Below are 20,448 nucleotides of genomic sequence, written 5' to 3'. Positions count from 1 at the left end.
TGATCTGATTGTCCTCCCGTGTGGGTGTCAGCCCAAGACCTCTCTGTGCAGAAGCAGGAACATCTGCAGGACACAGGACTCAGCATAGGTTGCTGGGTCTAGCCTGCTGCATTGCATATAACCTCTGCGTAAGCTGGGGAACCTTCATCTTCAAGTAAGTGAGGTGGGATTTTTCATTCGTGCTGCACCAGTTGGGAGGCTCTTCCAGAGGCTCACTGCTCTGGTGGTTAGAAATCTTCTAGCTTCCAAGTTATATTCAGGGCCAGTTTATTTCCATTTGTTCTTCTGGCAAGAGTGTTCCTTTAAAGGTTTGTTGTGGTTTTTTTGCTGGTGTTTACCTCTGATAACTACAGAGAACAAATTGCAATCCTTTTCAGCCTTCCTTTTGCTCTATTGAAGCAGCTGGTCCTTTAGGGTTTGCATGAACAAGGACAAGTAGGGAAGACAGGCCAGCTGTGGCAGTGGAGAGTCCTGTGAAGGCTAATTTACCCCACATCCTTGTCTTGCGTTTAGTCACATCCCTGCTTACATTGCAGTTCTCTGTTCCAATGCCTGTTTTTTCAAAATGTTGAAACTGAGGCCTTTGTAAGCTCCAAACATGTTAGATCTACCACATTTGTGTGATCACAGGAAATAGATTCAGGGAGAAGGAGACCAGGTTAATCAACCATGATCCAATGGGATAAATAGATGTTGCTTTTTATTCTGCTTCCCTTTTCTTTAATTATTCTTTCCACTGAGTTCTGATGCCTGGCACACTGCTGAGATCAGACTAATGAGCTTCTACTTTGTGAATCACTTCAGCAAAAGCTCCCTCTACATTGTAAATCCCTGCTACCAGGCAGCCATTTCTCTGGTGATGATGGACTCCTTGGTTTCAGAGCAGTATGGTTTTGCATTTTTCTTCCACTTTCTGCTTGTACCCATGTCCAGTGCATGTTATCCATGGAAAAATATGGGAAATATTAATTTAATTGGGGGATTTGGGGTGGAAAGGGATCTACATAAGATCCCAAAGCTAACATTTGTCACTTGGACTGTAGTCTGCCAGAGTTGGTTAGTTAAATAGCCCTAACTTGCCTATCTCTGCCAGCAAAGGCAAGTGGAGTGATCAGAGGTGGCTACCTACATCCCCCAGGAGACAGCAGATGAGGAGAAGAGAAGGAATTGCACTTGGGCTTCCTGGCATCAAAAAGCAGTGGTAGTCCTAAAAACCAACTGGGAATCTTCCTTCTTTGCAGCAGCTGGGCAGATTTTAATTAAAAAAAACCCAAAACCCAGAAGTGGAGCTCTGGTTTATAAATTACTTTACAAATGACTATCGACTTTTAAGTTGATAAAATTCAGTGGTATAAACACAGATATTCCATGATAGTCATAGATTTGTTTCCTAACACCAGAAGGGATAATAAATGATGCACAATAATGTATGTCTTAATTCTTTGGAATTTGCATATATTGAATATAGGATCAAATGTAGCACTCTAATGGTACAGGGGGCAGCATTGGCCTGTGTAATAAAATGTCCTTTGTGTATGAGAGACAAACAAGCAAAAAACCTCCCACTTCCACTTCTCAAACATAAAAGTAGTGATTAAAAAACCCTTTGAGACAACTTTATTCATGTTTTGAATTAGCTTCGGTATTCAATCCCTTTGCATCTGATGATGTGAAAGGTGACCTGGAGCAGGCATCTCTGCAAGAAAGTTGTGTAGAGGCTTCAGGTCCTCAAAATGGTCTACTTTGACCTCACTGGCTGTTTGCTGGTGAAAAAGGAAAGGACTAGAAAGCCAGTTCTTGTTTAATCCTCTAACTAGGGATTTCTTTTAAAAGGTAATTAATTGCTTGGACTGTTCACATTTTATTTGCTTTTGCCAAGACTTTTCATAGCTGAGTTTTCAAGCTCTTCTCATTCTTTTTTGCAAAGCATTTTATAAAGCTCCTCTTCCCTTAATCATCACTCCTCTCTCATGCCTCCTTCCTAAACTGCTATGTACAGTAACATAGGTTTTAAGGCTTTCTAGCGCTGTGGAGGACACTAGAGAAAAGCAGACTTTTAAAAATGCCCTTCAAGAGTGACCGTGCTTTTGTCAAAGTTGCAGTGCTCTGAGTGAGCACCATAAGGGTTTTTATGGAGCCATTGCAATGCCATGGTTTAAGTAATAACTTCAAGTGTCATCCGCATGGAAATGTTCTCATTTTGGTAAGCCTCCCAAGTTGAAATCTGCCTTCACAGAAACTGAGCAACTCTGGGTCAAAAAGGAGAGACTGCAAAAGAGGTATGCCCTTGTCTTAGTGGCAATATTAGTTGATTGTATTTGGCAGAAAAATTCTTACCAGTCACCAGAGCTTTTAATCAAAACTGTCAGCTTGATTCAGTTCACTCAAAAGTTTAAATGAACAGCACCTTTTCCACCAACTTCATCAGCTGCATTTTTTTGTGCTGATGATTGTGTTGTCACTTTTGTAATTTTTTTTCTTAGATGAAAAGCTAGAATTTGCCTTCCTCTAAAACTCCTGCTTGAAATTCTCCATAGTATGCCTAGTCCTGGTGGCAGTCTGAGACTGAGCACATTGTTAGGATTCAGGGAATGCAGCAGTGGTCTTATGTTACCTTTATCGCTCTCTCTCTTTATATACGTATATATTTTTTCCCACTGTTTTTGAAACTTTTTGAAAGTGCAGCGTTCCCTGGGTCAGCTGCATCTGTGCTCCTTCTGGACAGAGAAGCTAAAACTATCTGTAATTACTGGATGCAGCAGAAATCGGAGTTCCCCAGCCCTGAGGGAACTGGCTGATTGCTTGTAATTAAAGGCAGTTAGCAGTCCCTTAGATTGCTGCTACTCCTTCGCTAGCTTTAACCCTCGCAGCCTTGTCTTCCAGCCCTCGCTTATGGTGGTATTAATGGCTCTGCAGCTATGGTGTGAGTCAGTTACCATGAAGCCCTAAAATCTAATCGGAGGTAGGAAAAAAGAGATGAAATTTCACTTGCAAACTACAGTTGGAGAAGTACTTGGTCAAGTTTCATAAAACTAGGAGAGCAGAATTGCAACAAAAATCTGAAACCAACATGCCTCCTTCATACCCACGTAACTCCAGATGCTAACAAATATGTTGCTTGTGAACAAGTATGGAATAATATATGGTTGAATTACGACCCTTTAGAGCAGATCCACTAGGCTTGGGATGTTATAATGCTCTTGACTAAATGGGGCAGAGGCATCTATGCTTTGATGACAGTTTCTTGCTAGCAAAAAAGCTTAATATTTAGGTGAATATTAATGCTTTTTCAGCAGCCAAAAGCTGAATCAGGTACAAGTAATTCTGTTCACTACCATCTATTTTGTAGTGAAGTGTGACAGAGTTAATTATGCTATTAGATGAATTGTCTGATTTATTCGCTTTCTGAGTCTCATGATTTTTTTATTAACTCTTCATACACTTAGCACAGTGGTTACCTTTCTCAGAGTTCAACCTTCTGAAGTTATGTTTTGCTCAGGACAGAGAGCTGTAATTCAGATTATTTTCAAAAATGCATACAAGTCAGCTGCAATGTCTAAATATTTCCCACTCTCTTATATTTCAGCATGAAGAATAAATTAGATAAATACAATTCGGTGATACAGCTGATCCCCTCTCCCTCCTCCTAAGCCCCTCCCAAACAAACAAATTGTTCTTAACTGAAAATGAGCAAGAAACTTTTTTCCTGCTAGGATAAAGACTGAGCAAAATCTGCCCAGTTTATTTTGGTATTAGCAGAATTAGCAGAAATGTCAGTATTTTACAAACTGAATATAGTATTAGCATAATATTTTGGAATATGGTACTGGCAGACTCATCACAGTGTTTGTCATAACTGAAGTTCAGAGATCCAGACTCAGACGTGCAGTAATGAGAGCAAAGAGGAATACTCTGCTGCAGTTTTGGTTAAAGGCATCAGTGGTAAGAGAATAAAATATATTCTGGATTATTTATGCACGGACAGACGTATGAATACATTGTAGTTGTACTAATTATAGATCTTGTTATAATGCTTGAAGCTTTAATTCTGTCAAATCAGATTAATTGATGGGAGAAAATGCGTGTTCACACAGGCGATATGTAGGAATAGCAATAGGCAACATTTCAGCATGCTTCCAGCGCCCCGTGCTACCCCTTCAGCACAGGGTAGCTTAGATGTTTTCGCCACAGTCCGGCAAAGACTTCAGAAGTCTTGCTGTTTGAAATTATTGTTCCAGTTTGCTCGTACTTACTGAAGTGCTGTTTCCATCAGACAGGCTGCTGACTCGGAAGCATTTTTGGATGCGTTTCAGTGGGCCTTTTAAATGTCGTTGCTAGCTCCACTTAGCTCTGGTGAAGCCTGCAAGGAGGATTCTGAACTTCCCAGCGCTTTTTATGGTCTTTGTTTAAAAAAGAAAAGAAAGGATCTGTAGGTGTCTTTAAGGAAAGTTGTTGTTGGGGAGTTTTATCCCAGGACAGAGCCTAGTTTACAGCTATGTGGTATGTCAGAGGTGGCTCTGACCATTCTGCCTTGGACTTCCTGTTTTGTGTATGGAATACCTCAACCACCACCCTGAGAAAGGCAGACCTACTCCTGCACACCCAGGTATTTTGTCTGTTTTGCAGAGATGCCTGCCTACCACAATGTACAGAGGTGTGTTGTGGACGCTACCCTCCTCAGCTGCCGTTTAACACCTCTCTGCTGCATGTCAGCAGCATCCTCCTGCATCAGCAGTCATACAGAATAGTGCACTTAATTACAGCTACTTCTCCTTCCTTATTAAGATCCTTCCTGCACAGGGCTCAATCAAGAGGCTTTTGGCGTGAATGCAGGTATGGTCCTGGACTAAGGAAGGGGAGGCAAAGAGGATGAAGCCCCGATTTGCCTAAATCTATGTGCTGTGCTAGAGGAGGAGACTGGCATAGGATTTGTTTGGCCTGGGACCTCTGCGTTGCTCTTCATCCTTCACTGTCACAGAGCTGACCTAGTGCCCTAGGAAGGGAGCAGGTGAAAGCTGTTCGGGACAAGTGTCCTGGCTGCTCTCTCACAGGTGAGTGGAAGAGGCAAGACAGCTGCTTCTAGGGATCAGGAAGGAGTCCTCTTGCCCTGGACCCTAGAGGCCAGGTAACAGAGCAGCAGGGGGAAATCCAGTCTCTCCTGTGAGCTAGACCTTTTTTTGAGGCAGCAGTGGTGTCCTGGATCCCTCTTGCATCTTCTGAGGGACAGCCTGGGGAGGCACTTGGATGCAGCACAGTGGGATAGAGTCTGTGAGGTGGTGCTCCAGCTGTAAGAGTGTGCAGTGCTGCATACACAGCCCTGCCTGTGCTCCCAGCACGGCCCTCGGTACCCGCTGGAGGCTGGGCAATGGATGTCTCTGACAGGCACATGGGGTTTTGCATACCTGAGCTCTCCTCTGCTTTGAAGACATGGCTACTTCATCAGGAGGTGGCTTACTGCTGCATCTGTCGAATGATGGTCATGATAGTCAAGTGCTTTAAATGGAGTGAACATGATGGTGCAATTTCTGAGTTTTGGAGCTGGATTTGCTGTGTGTCTGTGACCTGTCACCTCTATGCAGCAATGTGAGTGTGAGAGCTGAAGCAGTGCTGTTTGCTCAGGCTATAAACTTCATCCTTTTGGAAGCTATTCTTGCTCACCATGAAGTGAGCCATCAGTTTAAGGACAAGGCAAGCAGGGTGACATGTATTCATCATAGATATTTATGGGAAAAGTTCATAACATTTTACAGCCACAGCTGCTGTCCTGGTGTTTGCTATCTTTCTGGCACCTATCACAAAATCAGACTGCCAGGAGAGCAACTTTCTTAAGCAAGCCAAGGAATCCCAAACCTGAGCTCAAACATGGTGCTATCAATACCCTGCATTTGTGTTTGGCTCTGTGTTACTCCTGATGTACCTTAAAATGGGCAGAGAGACGTTTTGTAATGGCTTTACTCACCACTGAAAGGCAGTGACATGTGTGAGATGCTAGCTGTTCAGTGGTGGGCTTCAGTGTAACGGGAAGTAGTAGCAAAGAATAACATTATATTCCATTGACACTGCAGGTGGAGTGTAAGCAGACAACACGCTCCAAGCTGGCATGGGCGTCTTTGCTCTTGTTGGAAAACTGCTTACTATGGCTGCTTGTGCAGTTCTTTGTATCATTCAAAAGGAGTTCCAAGAGCAAACATACTAGGTTGTCCTTTGTAATGCACAAGAGGAAAGAGGACCATCTGGAGAGTTATTAATGCTTTTACTCCTCATAACTTGTCTCTCTTCCTTGAATGTGTCCCAACTTGACTCAGCTCCTTGCTGGTTATATTTGAGGATCTCACGCAGTTGCAGAGAACTAAAGATGGTTAACAATTGCAGCAGTGCTAGACCTGGGTAACTCCTTAAGAACTACTAGGAAACTGCTTGGAGATGATGGCTGGTACAATTTAGCACCTAGCAATGGGAAGGTTAACATTCATTAAACAACTAGCTTTCTGAAAATCAGCATCAAGTACTTCAGAGACCCTCCCTGGACCTGGTGTTGCAGGTGTGTGGTTGGATGTCATTGCAAGGATGAGGTGACCTTCGCCAGGGCACAAGCGATGAGACTGCCTGAAGCGCTAAGTGTCTGTGGTGCAACAGACCCAGGTAGTAGGTGGGATCTTCATGCTGCTTCAGCTGCTGGGAATTCCTCATTGCCTCTAATTAATTAGGAGTTTCTGTTATCATGGGAGCAAAAAAAGTTACTGTACTGCACTGTAAAATTTTATTAAAGGAGGAAGGAAACTTTATTTTTAGGAAGTCTCAAATTACTTTTTTTCCTAGTCATCTTCTATACAAAACCAAACAGAGAGAAGTAATGGAGACTGAAGGGGTGGGGGGAGACTCTTGTTAATAGCTTCTTTTATTTTGTTACTCTAGCGGTGCTGTTGTGTGGGATCTCCTTAGGGACCTCCCTCCTACCCCAGCCCCAAATTGCATCACAACACTAGATCAAACGGGGCAGGAAGCCACCTTGTGTCTTCAGTGATTCTCTCGTCAGCGCCACCTCTGCCTCCATTGAGCAGATAAACTGGTGTCTGTGTCTCAGCTTCCTTCAGCTAAGTGTCACAACTGTAAAAACGTTTGCCTTTGGCAGGAGCAGCATCCTCAGACATGTTCCTGATGCCTCTGTGGCTGCCTTTAGACTTTCCATTTGCTTCCACAGGCTCCAACACTGGTGTCGCTCCTGCCAATGCTCTTTCCTCTCCCAGTTCATACTTTGCATATCACCTTGTTTCCTGCAAACATTGCAAGCCCTCTCTCTGCCCATAATTCCCATAAATATCATTGCTGTGACATCGTATCAGTCCAGTCCTCAGTTTCCTCAACAGTTGAGTGCAATGGGATTTCTGTCTGCATACTCCTGATTTGGCCCTGTCTCAACTTCCCAGTTTTATTTGTTTTTACAATTAGCTATCAGAATGCACAGTTCTTGTATTCAGTAGCTTATGATCTCAAAGGCTCTTGGAGGTCAAAATACAATGAAACAAAAGGCTGTGCACCACTCAAGGCTGGGAAGATATCTAGGTTCTTCTCTATCACTTTTTTAACAGGATCCACACAATATTACTTTAGTTCTTCAAATCTGCCGGTGTCCTAGCCCGGCACAGAATCTCATCATTGTCTTTTTTTCTTCTCTCCACCTTGCTATCTTTGCTTGCCCAATATCTGTTCCCTGTGTGTCTGTCTTCATAACTGTGACACTAGTTCATAATTTTTCTAATATTTCTGCAGTCTATAGTAACTTTCCTTTAATTCTTAGTCTCATCCCCCTCTTTGCTTTTAGATATCAGCTGAAAATAATTTTTTTTTGCTTTCCCTCATAACTTTTTATCTTCTTTTATTATATTATGTATTCTTTCTGGTGTTATCTGGTATTTTAAATGCATAATTTGCATCGTAAATAATAACATGGTGAAGGTGAAAAGTACCTGGGTTCTGCTAATCTTGAATGGCTGATTATGGCTGAGGAAAAGCATGTGTCACTGGTTAAATAGATAACATACAGGTAAGGTACAGACATACAGCATCAGATTTTTGTTGACTTATATTTTAGTCTTGAGCTGGAGCTGATGTGTTTATCACTTCAAGGGAAAACGTTATTTAAGAAGTATATGAGTTGTGGCATGTTGGTAATACATGTCTGTTCCAATGATGATTCCTGGTAATAAATGAAACGTCATAGAAAATGCTCCTGACTAAAGCTGAATGGGAAAAATGCAATTCTGTGCATCCAGCAATGGAATTCAAAGAGGTATACAGGAAAAAATGAAGTGTAAATGGGGATTTTTGTCCTGCTGGCCACTTTATGTAACTGTGGTAGGCCACGTGTCCATGGGGTTGAATACCTGCCTCTGGTTTTTGCGTGAGGTGGTTTTTTAAAAATATCTAAACCCCATAGGAGCCAAGCGTGAGAGAGCTTTGCCTCTTACAGCATAACAGAAATCCCAGCATCTCTGCGTTGATTTGTGTGAGTACTAGAAGCTACAAAGGGTTTCCTTAAATGGGATGAGTTGGATTTGGAAGGTCTAATATCAAATGCATGTTGGGAAAACGATGCAGAAATAATGAAGGATGATAATGCCTTGCTCTTACAGTCTCCTCCTCATCAGTGAAACTCACCATCCTCCCTCTAGGTAGGTGGTAGGGCTGTGTAGGTTCTCTGATGGAGACATTGAGATAAGGAGTAGGGAGATGATTACCTGTCACCTATGAAACATGAGGCTGAGCTTCTGGGTCTTACTGACGAATCAGTAAGACTGGGCTGTCTTACTGACAAGGTCAAAAGTGCCACAAGGTTGGTAAAACTCTAGTAATGTAAGCTTAAATTCAGTATAGGCTGTTCTCTTTCTGTCAATATAATAACTTTTTACGGAGCTTTGTCTAGTCTCACTAGAATTAAAATGAACCCTGGCACCACTTCTACTTTGGAAGAAAAGTTTAAAGGTGTGTGGTTTTACCTCAAAACTCCTTTTAACTCTCCCCGCCCCCCCCCCCCCCCCCAGCAGCGTGAACTCCCCTTTGTGTTAATGGATGCAATGCTTCTTGTTTTCCTGTGAATGAAAAGCACTCTCAAATATGTAGAAACAAGAGGGTGAATTGGTAAATAGTTGCACAAACTCAGCAGCACAGTTCCAGAGCCTCTTGCACACAACAGATCCCAAAGCAGAAACCCCACTGATTTTGTACAGATGTGTAAATCTGCAGGGTTTTTTTTTTTTCCCATGGGGTAGGAGATTCTCTGTGTAGGCAGGATGGCCTGGTTTTACTTTGCCTGGCTGGATTTTGAAGTAGTCGTTACATGACTAAGAACTGATTTAAGCCCTTTAAACAGGGGCTTGCTTGATTAGGCTAATTAGTGTATTCTTCACATTTCCACAAGCTACTCAGATTTCAGTGTGTGGACTTGCACGACTGGAGTTGGAAGTCATCACCAGAGAGCATGTTTTCACCGGCGCCTGTCTTCCCTCACATGGTGAACTCCTCTGTTGCAGGCTCTGCTTCTCAAGAGGCAACTTCTGCAATATGTGACATAAAGGTGTTAAGGCTAGGACAATGGGTTGACAGTTATTTTCCCTCTGCTCTAATGGCTTCAGCTGAAAGCACCACATCAATAAATAACTAAAGAGATGCATGCAGGGGATCTTGGCAGAATTTGAGAGGTGATTGATTGGGTCGGTGCAATGAAGGAAATCCCTGTCCTTCCTCCTGCCCAGAGCAGGAACCCAGCAGGAGTAGAGAGGGATGCCCCGTATCTTGGTCCCTCCTGTGCCTGGGGTCAGTACGGGTGTACGTCCGGGGACCCGGAGGGAAGCATCCTATTGCAGAACTGGGTTTTAACCCCCTGCTGTACAAACCTTTTGAGTTTGATCCACAGGTCCTGTTTCAAGCTTCATGCATTATGAAGAATGTGTTTTCTTTTAATGTATTGTTTGTGGTTCTTGTTGAAAGGCATTGATATATCTGTGACTAGCGTGTTGGGCTTGATCTCTCTTCACTGTGCAGACTTCCCTTGCTGTGTTTTGGGGTGCTTTAGGCAATTGTGCTTTACCGATTTATTTATTTTAAAAGTGGGTTTTGTCCCAGTTGAAGCCTTACAGCCCGCGCTGCGTGTCGCTGTCTCAGGAAAGCAGGCTGACTGCAATGAAGCAGATGGCTGTTTGCCAGGAGTGAGTCGCTCACTTTCTGTAATTTACCCTTCCTTCTTTTTTTTTTTTTTTTTTTTTTTCCAATGGTTTGGCTTGGTTGGATTTTTGATCACAGCCAGCCTTTCTCCAATAGCCTGTTCTCTCAAGCACGCCTGTGTTTGTGTGTGTGCGGGAGAGAGAGAGGCAGAGAGAGAAGCTGTGCCTGGGCTATGCTGACAGACGACTTTTCCCTCAGTTGTCAGGTTTTGAGCCTGTCGGCAGCGCTGCTGGTAAGTGGGGAAAAAAATAATGCCAGGGTGGGGGGAGTGAGCCCGGAGGGACTGTGGGCTGCTGCTCGTGTGGCAGCGGTGGCGGGGGGCCCTGGGACCCGTGCAGCCGCCCGACTCCCCAGCTGCCCGTGCAGACAGCTCAGTTGTCAGCAAGGGATTTTCCTCCCCTCCTCCCTCGATAAAGATCCCTCAGCTGGTATTACTGATTGTATCCTTGGTTTATTGTTAAAAAAAAAAAAAAAAGGGGGTGGAAAAAAGAAAAAATCTGTGTGGGTTTGCAATCTGGAGATGAGCCTCTAATCCCCTCGGTCAGTCTGAGGATGGTGGCATGCTGGTGCAGCTGCCCCCCGCGTACACCTGAGCGCTCGCGGGCTGCCCACGCACCCCCTGCTCGCAGGGAGCGGGGAGAAGTGTCTGCCAAAAATGTTGGCCGCTCCTGGGCAGCGTTAAAGGTGGAGCGTGTGCATGTGTGGGGGGCAGTATCTGTCCTCGCTGAGCTTTAACCAAAGTGGTAACCTGCAGCTATGGAGTCACCGACTAAGGAAATCGAAGAATTTGAGAGCAACTCTCTGAAATACCTACAGCCAGAGCAAATAGAGAAAATCTGGCTTCGTCTCCGAGGCTTGTAAGTAGCACTTTTTTTCATAGCCTTCTCCTGTTTCCTCCCATTGTCAAAATTATTGTAGCACTTTCGTTTTCCTTTCTTGCTGGTACCTTCAAAATCTCTCAGGAGTTTCCACACCTGTTCTCCATAAACACAGTGACTTAATCTTAGCAAAAGATCCATGTGCTTCCTTAAATTGAACTGCTTGTTACATTGAACAAACATTTTCCAGTGGGAATGTAAAAATGTCATTAATGAGGCATTGTAAGATATAAGCAGTTACTGAGATGCTAATTACTTTACCTGCTCTACTAGAAAAGTTTTGTTATAGCCTGAATGGTACTTAATTGGATCCTCTGTTTTCGATAATCTTACCCTTAGATGCAACATGCAGAAGACACTTCTCCCCCTTAAATGCACAGCATTCCTGTCACTGACATGGTTAATAAGGGCAAAATAGGCAGAGAAGGCACAGTTGGAAAATATTTCTAACAACATTTGTAATGGCAGCATATTCATGTTCCACAGATTGGATTGTACTTATTAATTTATACATTAAGCCTGACTTGCCATGAAATGATGGGACACTGCCTCCTGAGTAGAAAGAAAGTACCAGTTCTTGAAGAACTTGGTACTGCAGAAAAGTAAAAGTTTATAGGCTGTAGAGTTTGTGTAGCTTACTTAGAGTCAATGTCTGGCATCTTTTTCAGATTCTCAGTATGTAAAATACCGTCTACCAGCAATAAGATCCATCACTGGCGGCAAAGTATTTATTTGTCCATCAGTTTTTGGCCAAGGTAAAGAGGAGCGTTACCACGTTAAGTTGCATCCCTCCCTGTGTTCAGAACTGTATGGTTTTTTTTTCCTTCAACCTCACATGTGAGAGTTATTAAAATTTCAGCCCTCAAGGGAAAGGGGGAAGGGAGCAAGGAGGCGAGGAAGCAGCAGAAGTAAGCAAATGTAGAAGGAGTAGGCTAATAACTGAAAACAAATGGGTCCAAGTTAAACTTGAGTTGCTCTTTGAGTGTTATTTTGTGTGAGCAGTGATGGCATATTTTGTAAAGCATATCCAAAACTTCTGTAGGACTCCAAGCAGTCTGAGAGACGTGCATGAATATGTATTTCTTTCAAGGCATCACTCCAGGAAGCCTGTTTTGTGAAGGAACTTAATCAAAGTAGATGACAGCTGTCTTGTAAGCCTTCCAAATAGAACAGCCATGCAAAACAAACCCTCTTATTTTCAAGCCTGTGCCATGCTGTAGTATTAGGAATCCTTGAAATTCTGTCTAATACGGAGTTTAGGAGCATGCTGATTCAGATTCCACCTGAAGTTCATAGATGATTCTTCAGCAGCATTGTAGTTCAGGGTCTCTCCTGCTGTTAGTACAAGGCAGTGTCTGCATATTACATATACATCAAGCTCCAGTCTCCTCTACCTTTTGGAAATTTTGCAAAACTGTAAGACTTATTCTAGATATGTAATAACTAAACCTCAGGCTGTTTTTCAGTATAGCCCTCCCTGTTGGCAGTGTGTGTGAGCATAACAAACACATCCCTTCTCCTTCTGAGTTTCAATATTTCTTTGCCTAAAGAGGAGATAGATTTTTCTGTAGAATTCTTGATCACAAGGTGAAAACTGAAATGTATTCTGCTCTAGTTAAAGACTGTAGAAGATTTTCCATTCCCAGTAATTCTATGGAGGCTTTTAGCACATGTGTACAACACACAAACTGGTTGCAAACTGGGGTTTGGCATCGTGTTTTCATGGTTTTTGTTGTCCGTTTTTATGCACGCCTATATGTGTAAGAAGAACGATTGGATGTGCACAGCCATCTTAATTAGCTCTTAAATAAGATGCTTCATCCTGGAGAGATCAAATACTACTTGAGAAGATACCTCTCTCCCCTGCCCCTGGTACACTGACAGCCGTATCACAGAGGAATTAGTTACAAAGCACAAGAGTGCTGCCAGAGCCGTGTTATACAGGTAGCGAGAGAGAGCATGCTGCTGTCTGGAGCCGTTCCGGGAGCTGTAGTCTGCAGCAGGCAGACACCCAGTAAGTAATTTGATCCTGACACCATATTTTAAATAAGGGCTGTGATAATTTAAACAGGCTCAGGTGCTCAGCGTTGGGTTGGACATCTCCTTCGTAGGACGTCACCCGTGGCAACTCTGGTACCTTCTTCCCCATCTTCCCATCCCCGGTGCCAGCTGATGTGTTTACTCATTGTGACTCAGTGAGCAAACCAATATGCATCACCTCTTGCAATACCCGGCTTTTCCAGGGGTTAGGGAAGGGGGCTTTTTTACTTTTAGTTTGTTTTAAAGTGAATGGAAACCCAAAGGCTGCAAAGGGGTGATTAAGCTGAAGCTTTTTTCAGACTCCCCTAATGTAGTGTGTTTCTGCTTAAACAAGTCTGGTGAGGGCTTTTTTGCCATGTGCCTGGTACAGTTCTGTCCCACAGGATGGTTGGCCTTTGAAGTTTTGGGCACGGGGTGTGTATTTTCAAAGAATAGGGAGGTCTTTTGGACAGCATGCAAAGGGCAGGTTTTTGTGAGGCTGAAGCCAGGTGTCCGTTGCAACATGAGTCATGTGTTGCTGTAAGAGCCAGACAAGATATTGAATTTGCCTCTGGCGTGGAGTGGAAAGATTTCCTTCTCCTTTCCGTTATGTATCTAACCAAGACATGGTTTCTTGGTCAGGACAGCCTGGTTGCTTTGTAAGCATAGCAGTATGAGGTGATGGTCCTTAGGCCATATACAGATTCTTTTTGCTTTTACTGTTTAAGAATGCGCTAAAATACTAATACAACATATTCATGGCTTAATGATTCTGTGCAGCAATTTATAAGAGAATCAAGTCAGTGGAACTATAGTGTTTTCCCAGGTTGAAGGGAGCATGATAAATTGCCTCACTGGGCAGTAAGTCACCTGTGGCAAAATGTTTGGGTGTCTCAAACCAGGGTTCTATGAAATAAATGTTGTCTTTTATACATGACCTATTAAATATTAATTTAGGTTTAATCATAGCTTAGAAAATTATCTTTTAGTGGTTTATTATTAATAAACTTTCAGGAAAGATTTCTGAATAAGCTGCTTCCTGGGCAAAGGTACGGGTATATGAAACTCTCTCGGGAAAATCTTGAAAGTTGAGAACTGACAATTTTGCCCTTTTTTCTTATGTCATGCCGGAATGTCAGGTAGAGGTTTACTCCAGACCCTCCTTGTAGGAGCTCACTCCAGCAAAACAGCTCTGTGTGCTGGACATGCAGCCGTCAGGGTCCTGTCTTCCCTGGGAAGGAATGTACCAGCTTTCGCTGCAGCAGGGACCTCCCAGAAACAGACCTGCTTCTGAGTTTCATTGTCATCATAAATGAATCAGACTGGAGCAACTTCACATCCCTACAGGGATATCTCAGATGGGGCTTTCCCTCTTGGCTGCTAGAGGGCTGCCTGCCTCCCAGGAGTGCTGCTGGGTGCAAGTGGTGCCTCCCCACCACCCCGCGCCTCCCCGTCCCCACAAGCGCACACACGGTCTCACTCCCTGGCTGCTGATGGGCTTCCAGCTGCCTCTGCACACCGCTGGTGCATATGTGCACTCCTGCTGAACAAGTGTTTAATTCAGGAGTGGATCTGCTCGGTTCCTTGGCTGCTGCTGGGCTGTGGGGATGTCCATTTGTTTCTTCATGTGGGGCCTGCCTTTGAACCAGTTGCCTGTTATTACCAAGCAGTGCTCACCCACAAAAGCTGACAAGCTCAGCCTGCAAAAAACTGTGTTTCTTAAGGATGTGTTGATTGTTTGCTTATGGCTCTCTATAGCTGCTGCTGCCAGAAAAAGGGTCTCGAGTCTCTTACTCTGTTCTGTCTTCTTTGCCCCATGGATCCAGTCCAGAAGGAAGTCTTTTATTCAGACTTGCCTTATTCAGCTCCAGGCTTGGACGCTGTATATATGGGAGTTACATATGAGTCTGCCCTTTGCTCTCCTATGATTGCTAATAACTCATTCTGTTAAGCTCAGAACCTTCTGCTCTGCCAAATGTGTCAGTTAAGATTAGGTGGGCCCCAGTACAGAGCACTGTTAAGCAGCGGAGCTTGGAGACCCGATTTCAAAATACGACCACATGGTTGCTTTTCAAGCTGACAGTTTCTCTAGGGAGGTACGAGCGGTGGTGGCTGTGTTGGGGTGCTCTTGTTTTAGCACTCGGACCCCTAGCTGTGGGACTGTGAACTCCCATCTGCTAATTAGGACTCAAAGGTCCATGAAGGGACTTCAGTTACCTCCCAATTTCTCAAGAATAGGGAAAGCACTGAAGCCCTTTTCAACACAAGGATTAGGTGTCATGTCTGATGGCACTGAAGAATGCAGAGGCATATATCCAAAGAGCTTTTCTAGTTTCAGTAGAAATGTGCTAGTTGACAGCAGCTGAAGACCCAGTTTGGAGATATTTTTGGTTTGATTTTGGTTGCTTTTATGCAGAAGAATAACACCTTGGTTCCTAGCTATTGCAGTAGTACCAGCATCACTGGCATCTGCTGGTGCCCCTGCAATGCTTTAAGCATTACAGGAGAGGAGAGAAAATGGACTTTAACCTTCTCAATAGCTGGGATTGTAACATTAAATTGCTAAATATGTAATAAATCACTTCACTGTCAGTATAGTACTTCCTCATGCTGCCGAAGATGACATTAAACAGCAGCAACGTCTGAACTGCGACTCAAATGGGATGCTTGACTTTGAGCTCGTTTTTTTGATTCTCCTGCTCAAACCTGTCCATGTAGAATTGGTCTAAGAAATTTGATGGGGAAAGAAGATAGAAACACATGTAAATCAGTGTCTTTGAAAACTTTGTGGTTTTGCTGAAGATCTGGAACAATATTTCAGCACTTAGGTGTATCCTCAGCTTCCTCTGTAAAGCACCATGCATCCTATCATCAGTGAAGACGTCCCAGTGCAAACACTTGTGTAAGATCCAGATTTGTCCTTGAAGTACATGGTGAAGCAGCAATGATTTCAATGGGAAAACATGCAGCTTTGGTGACTGAAGACTATCTGGCAAGTGTTAGAGTGCTACTGCTCAGTTATATGTTTCCCCGTCTTATCTGTATGTGCTGTGTGATATTTGTAGGTCGCCTTAGCTGATAAAATGTCACATAGAGAACAGCTGGTTCTGCCAGTGACAGTATCCTATCTGCTTCGTTTTCATTTATGTGGCCATCGTAAACAGGAAAACAGAAAGCTCCCTTCAATTCCAGAGGCACGCTCTACACAGTGGGCTTTGTCCCCACATGTTTTAGCTGGCAGCACGGAGTAGAGGTTAAAAAAGCCCCTCAGAAAGCACCACTTTGTTAGGAAATGTGTAAATTAGTCAGTTTTCAAGTGGAAAATATGAATATGCTAATTCGTTTCCAGAGGTGAGAGAGGCACTTGGGCTGTCTTTGGTCTTGGTTTCAGTCCTCCTGAACCTCCTGAGGGTCTAGGTTGAAACTGAAGCCCTGTTCATCCTGGGAGCAGAACTGAGCTACCTTCAACCGTATTTAAATACAGCTGCTGCCACCCTGTTTCTTATTTGGCTTTCCTAATGAGCATAGAGAGGGATTAATTGTCAGAGAACCACGTCAGGAAACCTCTCTGTAGGTCTTTTAAGTCCAACTTCACTTTTCCTGTGGTTGTCATGAATCCTAGAAGGATTAAGGAGGTCTCCCTGGTTAGTGAGTGGGTGCTGGGTACATGCTGGAGGTGGCAGAGCTCCAGTGTGGCCCAGAGATTCTTAGTTTGGGTGAGCTACTCTGTGGGTGTGAATGACTCAACTAGTTTTAAGGTTTGTCAGGGTCTGGTTGATTCATAATATTGTTCTCCCTGTAGTGTGAAGAAGGGCTGAATTTTACCATTAGACTAAGCCACAACAGCTCGTTTTATACTGTCTGCAGTATAGTCCTTGAAGGAGCAAGGGGAACAGGAGAAGTGCTGCCAACTGCTCATCTCATGCCTGACAAATGGACAGAGGAGAGAATATATTCTAATAAATATCAGAATGACAACTATAGAAAAAGTTAATTAAAAAATACAGTGTTTGGAGGTATCGTAATTTAGTAACCTGGTACCTCTTGCCACAGTCGTCCTACCCAGTGACTTTATTTGAATCTTAAATCAATAGGTGAGTCCTGTACATAGCAAAAGAGAGAAGACTTCATGTTTAATGCTAAAATGTTGACTAAGAAATAATATACACTCTCTAGTTTTTGCCATAATCATAAAAAAGCTTTTATTCTTCTGGAAGTAGTACAAATGAATCATACCTGCAGCTGAAAAAGCAATTATTTATTTCAGCAGTCATAAAAAGAAGACCACAGTCTGTCGTAGAAGAAAGGGACTCCCTTTGTAATATTAAATTCAGTGCTTTTCAAATAACACTTCTGTAAAGCTTTCAGTCCTGCATAGGAAACAAGGATATGAAAAAAGTTATTTTGGGGAAGATGAATTTAAGCCTCAGGTCAAAGGGAAATTACGAGTCTCTTTTTGGAATTCTTTTTTAAAACTGTCTTGGTGGGATAGGAGTCCATACAGAAAGGAAAAAAACTGGATGGAAGACAGCACTGAAAAGTCCTCTGTGTGTGTGTGTGTGTGTGTGTGTGTGTGGCCAGCTCATCTCCTAATCTGCCAGCTTTTGGTGGATTCAAACACTATATAAAACCCAACTCAGCCCTTGAAAGGATTTTTATTTAGTGTGTTTCTGTGATTCTGTGTTTCTTTTTCTTCCTGCAATTCATGTGAGATTTTCCTGTTCCATTCTCTCTTGTCTTGTTCCATCAAAAAATCACTTCAGCCCCTTCAAAATACTAGAAATGGTCTGACTCTGATCCTGACTGATAAATGAGGGAAGACTGAGGTTCACGTGTTAGGGCTGACCCATTAAAACACTATAGCGGCTGTGAAACGTACCTCTACAGACGCCAATTGCTCTCAAAACACTGGGGATTTGGATAAAGCGGAGGTTTTCTAGAAGGGCTTGTTTGGATTCATAAAGCTGCTTTTGATCTCCTGAAATGTGCTGTAAATACTCGAAAGAACGACCTCATTGATACCAATGCGTTTGTGGGGGTGAAATGAGAATCCAGTTCCTGGCTTTTGGAGCATTTTTTTGTTTGCTTTCTTTGAAAAGCTAGGTTTTCCAAGTAATTGATGACTTGAGAAAAGTTGTTGAGCACTGTGACAGTGCAAAGTTTTCTCCAACAGTGCTAAGCCCAACTTTGTCCTTAACTTTGAATTGTAGCTGAGAAATAGTCCTTCCTCCAGCAGACTCAGCACTGCTCCAGGTCTCTGCCAAAATTTGTCTGCAGTTGTCTTGGATATTTGAAAAACAGAATCATTTTGAAGGTGTGATTATAAATACCAAGAAACCAGAATTAAAATTTTGGAATAGATTGAGTGCAGCTTAAACTCTGGTGAAGCTGGTTGCAATAAACTCAGCTGGTTGACTTAACTGGAATCAGATTCCTCTACAAAACTGGTAATGTCCATGTTGGGGATTTTTGCATTTTCACAGAATCACAGAATGGTAGGGGTTAGAAGGGACCTCTGGAGATCATCCTGTCCAACCCCCCCTGCTTGAGCAGGCACACCTAGAGCAGGGGGCACAGGAACGTGTCCAGGCAGGTTTTGAATGTCTCCAGGGAAGGAGACTCCACAGCCTCCCTGGGCAGCCTGTTCCGCTGCTCTGTCACCCTCACAGGAAAGAAGTTTTTCCTCATATTGAGGTGGAACTTCCTGTGTTCCAACTTGGGCACATTGCCCCCTGTCCTGTCATCGGGCACCACTGAAAAAAGTCCAGTCCCATCCTCTTGACACCCACCCTTTAGATATTTATAAGACTTGACAAGATCCCCCCTCAGTCTTCTCTTCTCCAGGCTGAACAAAGCCAGGTCTCTCAGCCTTTCCTCATAAGAGAGATGCTCCAGTCCCTTGATCATCTTCGTAGCTCTCCACTAGACTCTCTCCAGTAGTTCCCAGTAGTTTTCTCTTAAACTGGGGAGCCCGAAACTGGACACAGTTCTCCAGATGTGGCCTCATCAGGGTGGAGTAGAGGAGGAGGATAACCTCCCTGAACCCGCTGGCCACACTCCTTTTAATGCACCCCAGGATATCCTTGGCCTTCTCGGCCACAAGGGCACAGTGCTGGCTCAGGGTCAGCTTGTTGTCCACCAGCACTCCCAGGTCCTTCTCAGTGGAGCTGCTTTTCAGCAGGTCACTCCCCAACATATATCGGTGCGTGGGGTTGTTCCTCCCCAGGTGCAGGACCTTGCACTTGCTTTTGTTGAATTTCATGAGGTTCCCCTCAGCCCAGCTCTCCAGCCTGTCCAGGTCTCGCTGGATGGCAGCACAGCCTTCTATTGTATTGTCCACTCCTCACAGTTTGGTATCGTCAGCAAACGTGCTGAGCGTACACTCTGTCCCTTCGTCCAGGTCATGGATGAATATGTTGAACAGGACTGGACCCAGCACAGACCCCTGCGGAACACCACTAGTGACAGGCCTCCAAACAGACTCTGCCCTGTTGATCACCTCCCTCTGAGTTCTGTTGCTGAGCCAGTTCTCCATCCACCTCACTGTCCACTCATCCAACCCACACTTCCTAAGCTTACCTATGAGGATGTTTTAGGGAGACAGTGTCAAAAGCCTTACTGAAGTCGAGATAGATGACATCCACTGCTCTCCCTTCCTTGACCCAGCCAGTGACACCATCGTAGAAGGCTATCAGGTTGGTCAAGCATGATCTTCCCTTGGTGAATCCATGTTGACTGCTTCTGATAACCTTCTTGTCCTCTACATGCCTGGAGATGACCTCCAGAATGAGCTGTTCTGTCACCTTTCCAGGGATGGAGGTGAGGCTGACTGGCCTGTAGTTCCCTGGGTCCTCCTTCTTGCCCTTTTTGAAGACTGGAGTGACACTGGCTACTCTCCAGTCTTTGGGCACCTCTCCTGTCCGTCATGACCTTTCAAAGATGATGGAGACTGACTTAGCATCAGCATCCACCAGCTCCCTCAGCACTCGTGGGTGAATCCCATCGGAGCCCATGGATTTGCAAGGATCCAGTTTACCTAAATGATCTCTAACACAATCCTCCTCAACCATGAGGAAGTCTTCCTTTCTCCAGATTTTCTCTCTCACCTCTGGAGGCTGGGATGCCTGAGGGCCAGCCTTAGCAGTAGAGACTGAAGCAAAGAAGGCATTCAGTAACTCTGCCTTATCTGTATACTGCGTCACCAGGGCCCACACCTCATTCAGCAGCGGGCCCACAGTTTGCCAGTCTTACTATTACTACCGACATATTTAAAGAAGCCCTTCTTGACATCCCTTGCCAGTTTTCATTCCAAGTGGGCCTTGGCCTTCCT

The 20,448-nt window shown here is 44.0% G+C and overlaps 1 protein-coding gene across 5 annotated transcripts in view; it reads left to right on the top strand.

Annotated features, from left to right (window-relative positions):
- PDE1C (phosphodiesterase 1C) overlaps positions 1–20,448 on the top strand; it is a 443,066-nt gene that overhangs the window by 97,853 nt on the left and 324,765 nt on the right. For 2 of the 5 annotated variants that reach the window (XM_064443901.1, XM_064443904.1), the window contains exons 1-2: positions 10,023–10,453; positions 10,976–11,078. The exons of the other annotated variants lie outside the window; for them this stretch is intronic. In XM_064443901.1, the coding sequence (XP_064299971.1) occupies positions 10,978–11,078 (101 nt within the window). In that variant the 5' untranslated portion in view covers positions 10,023–10,453; positions 10,976–10,977. Of the gene's footprint in view, positions 1–10,022; positions 10,454–10,975; positions 11,079–20,448 lie in introns of those variants that run through there. 5 annotated transcript variants of the gene reach the window in all.

This window comes from Phalacrocorax carbo, chromosome 2 (genome assembly GCF_963921805.1).
Source record: "Phalacrocorax carbo chromosome 2, bPhaCar2.1, whole genome shotgun sequence".
NCBI classification, from domain to species: Eukaryota; Metazoa; Chordata; class Aves; order Suliformes; family Phalacrocoracidae; genus Phalacrocorax; species Phalacrocorax carbo.
The sequence above is the reverse complement of the archived record's forward strand: the minus strand, read 5'-3'. Positions and strand labels throughout refer to the sequence as shown.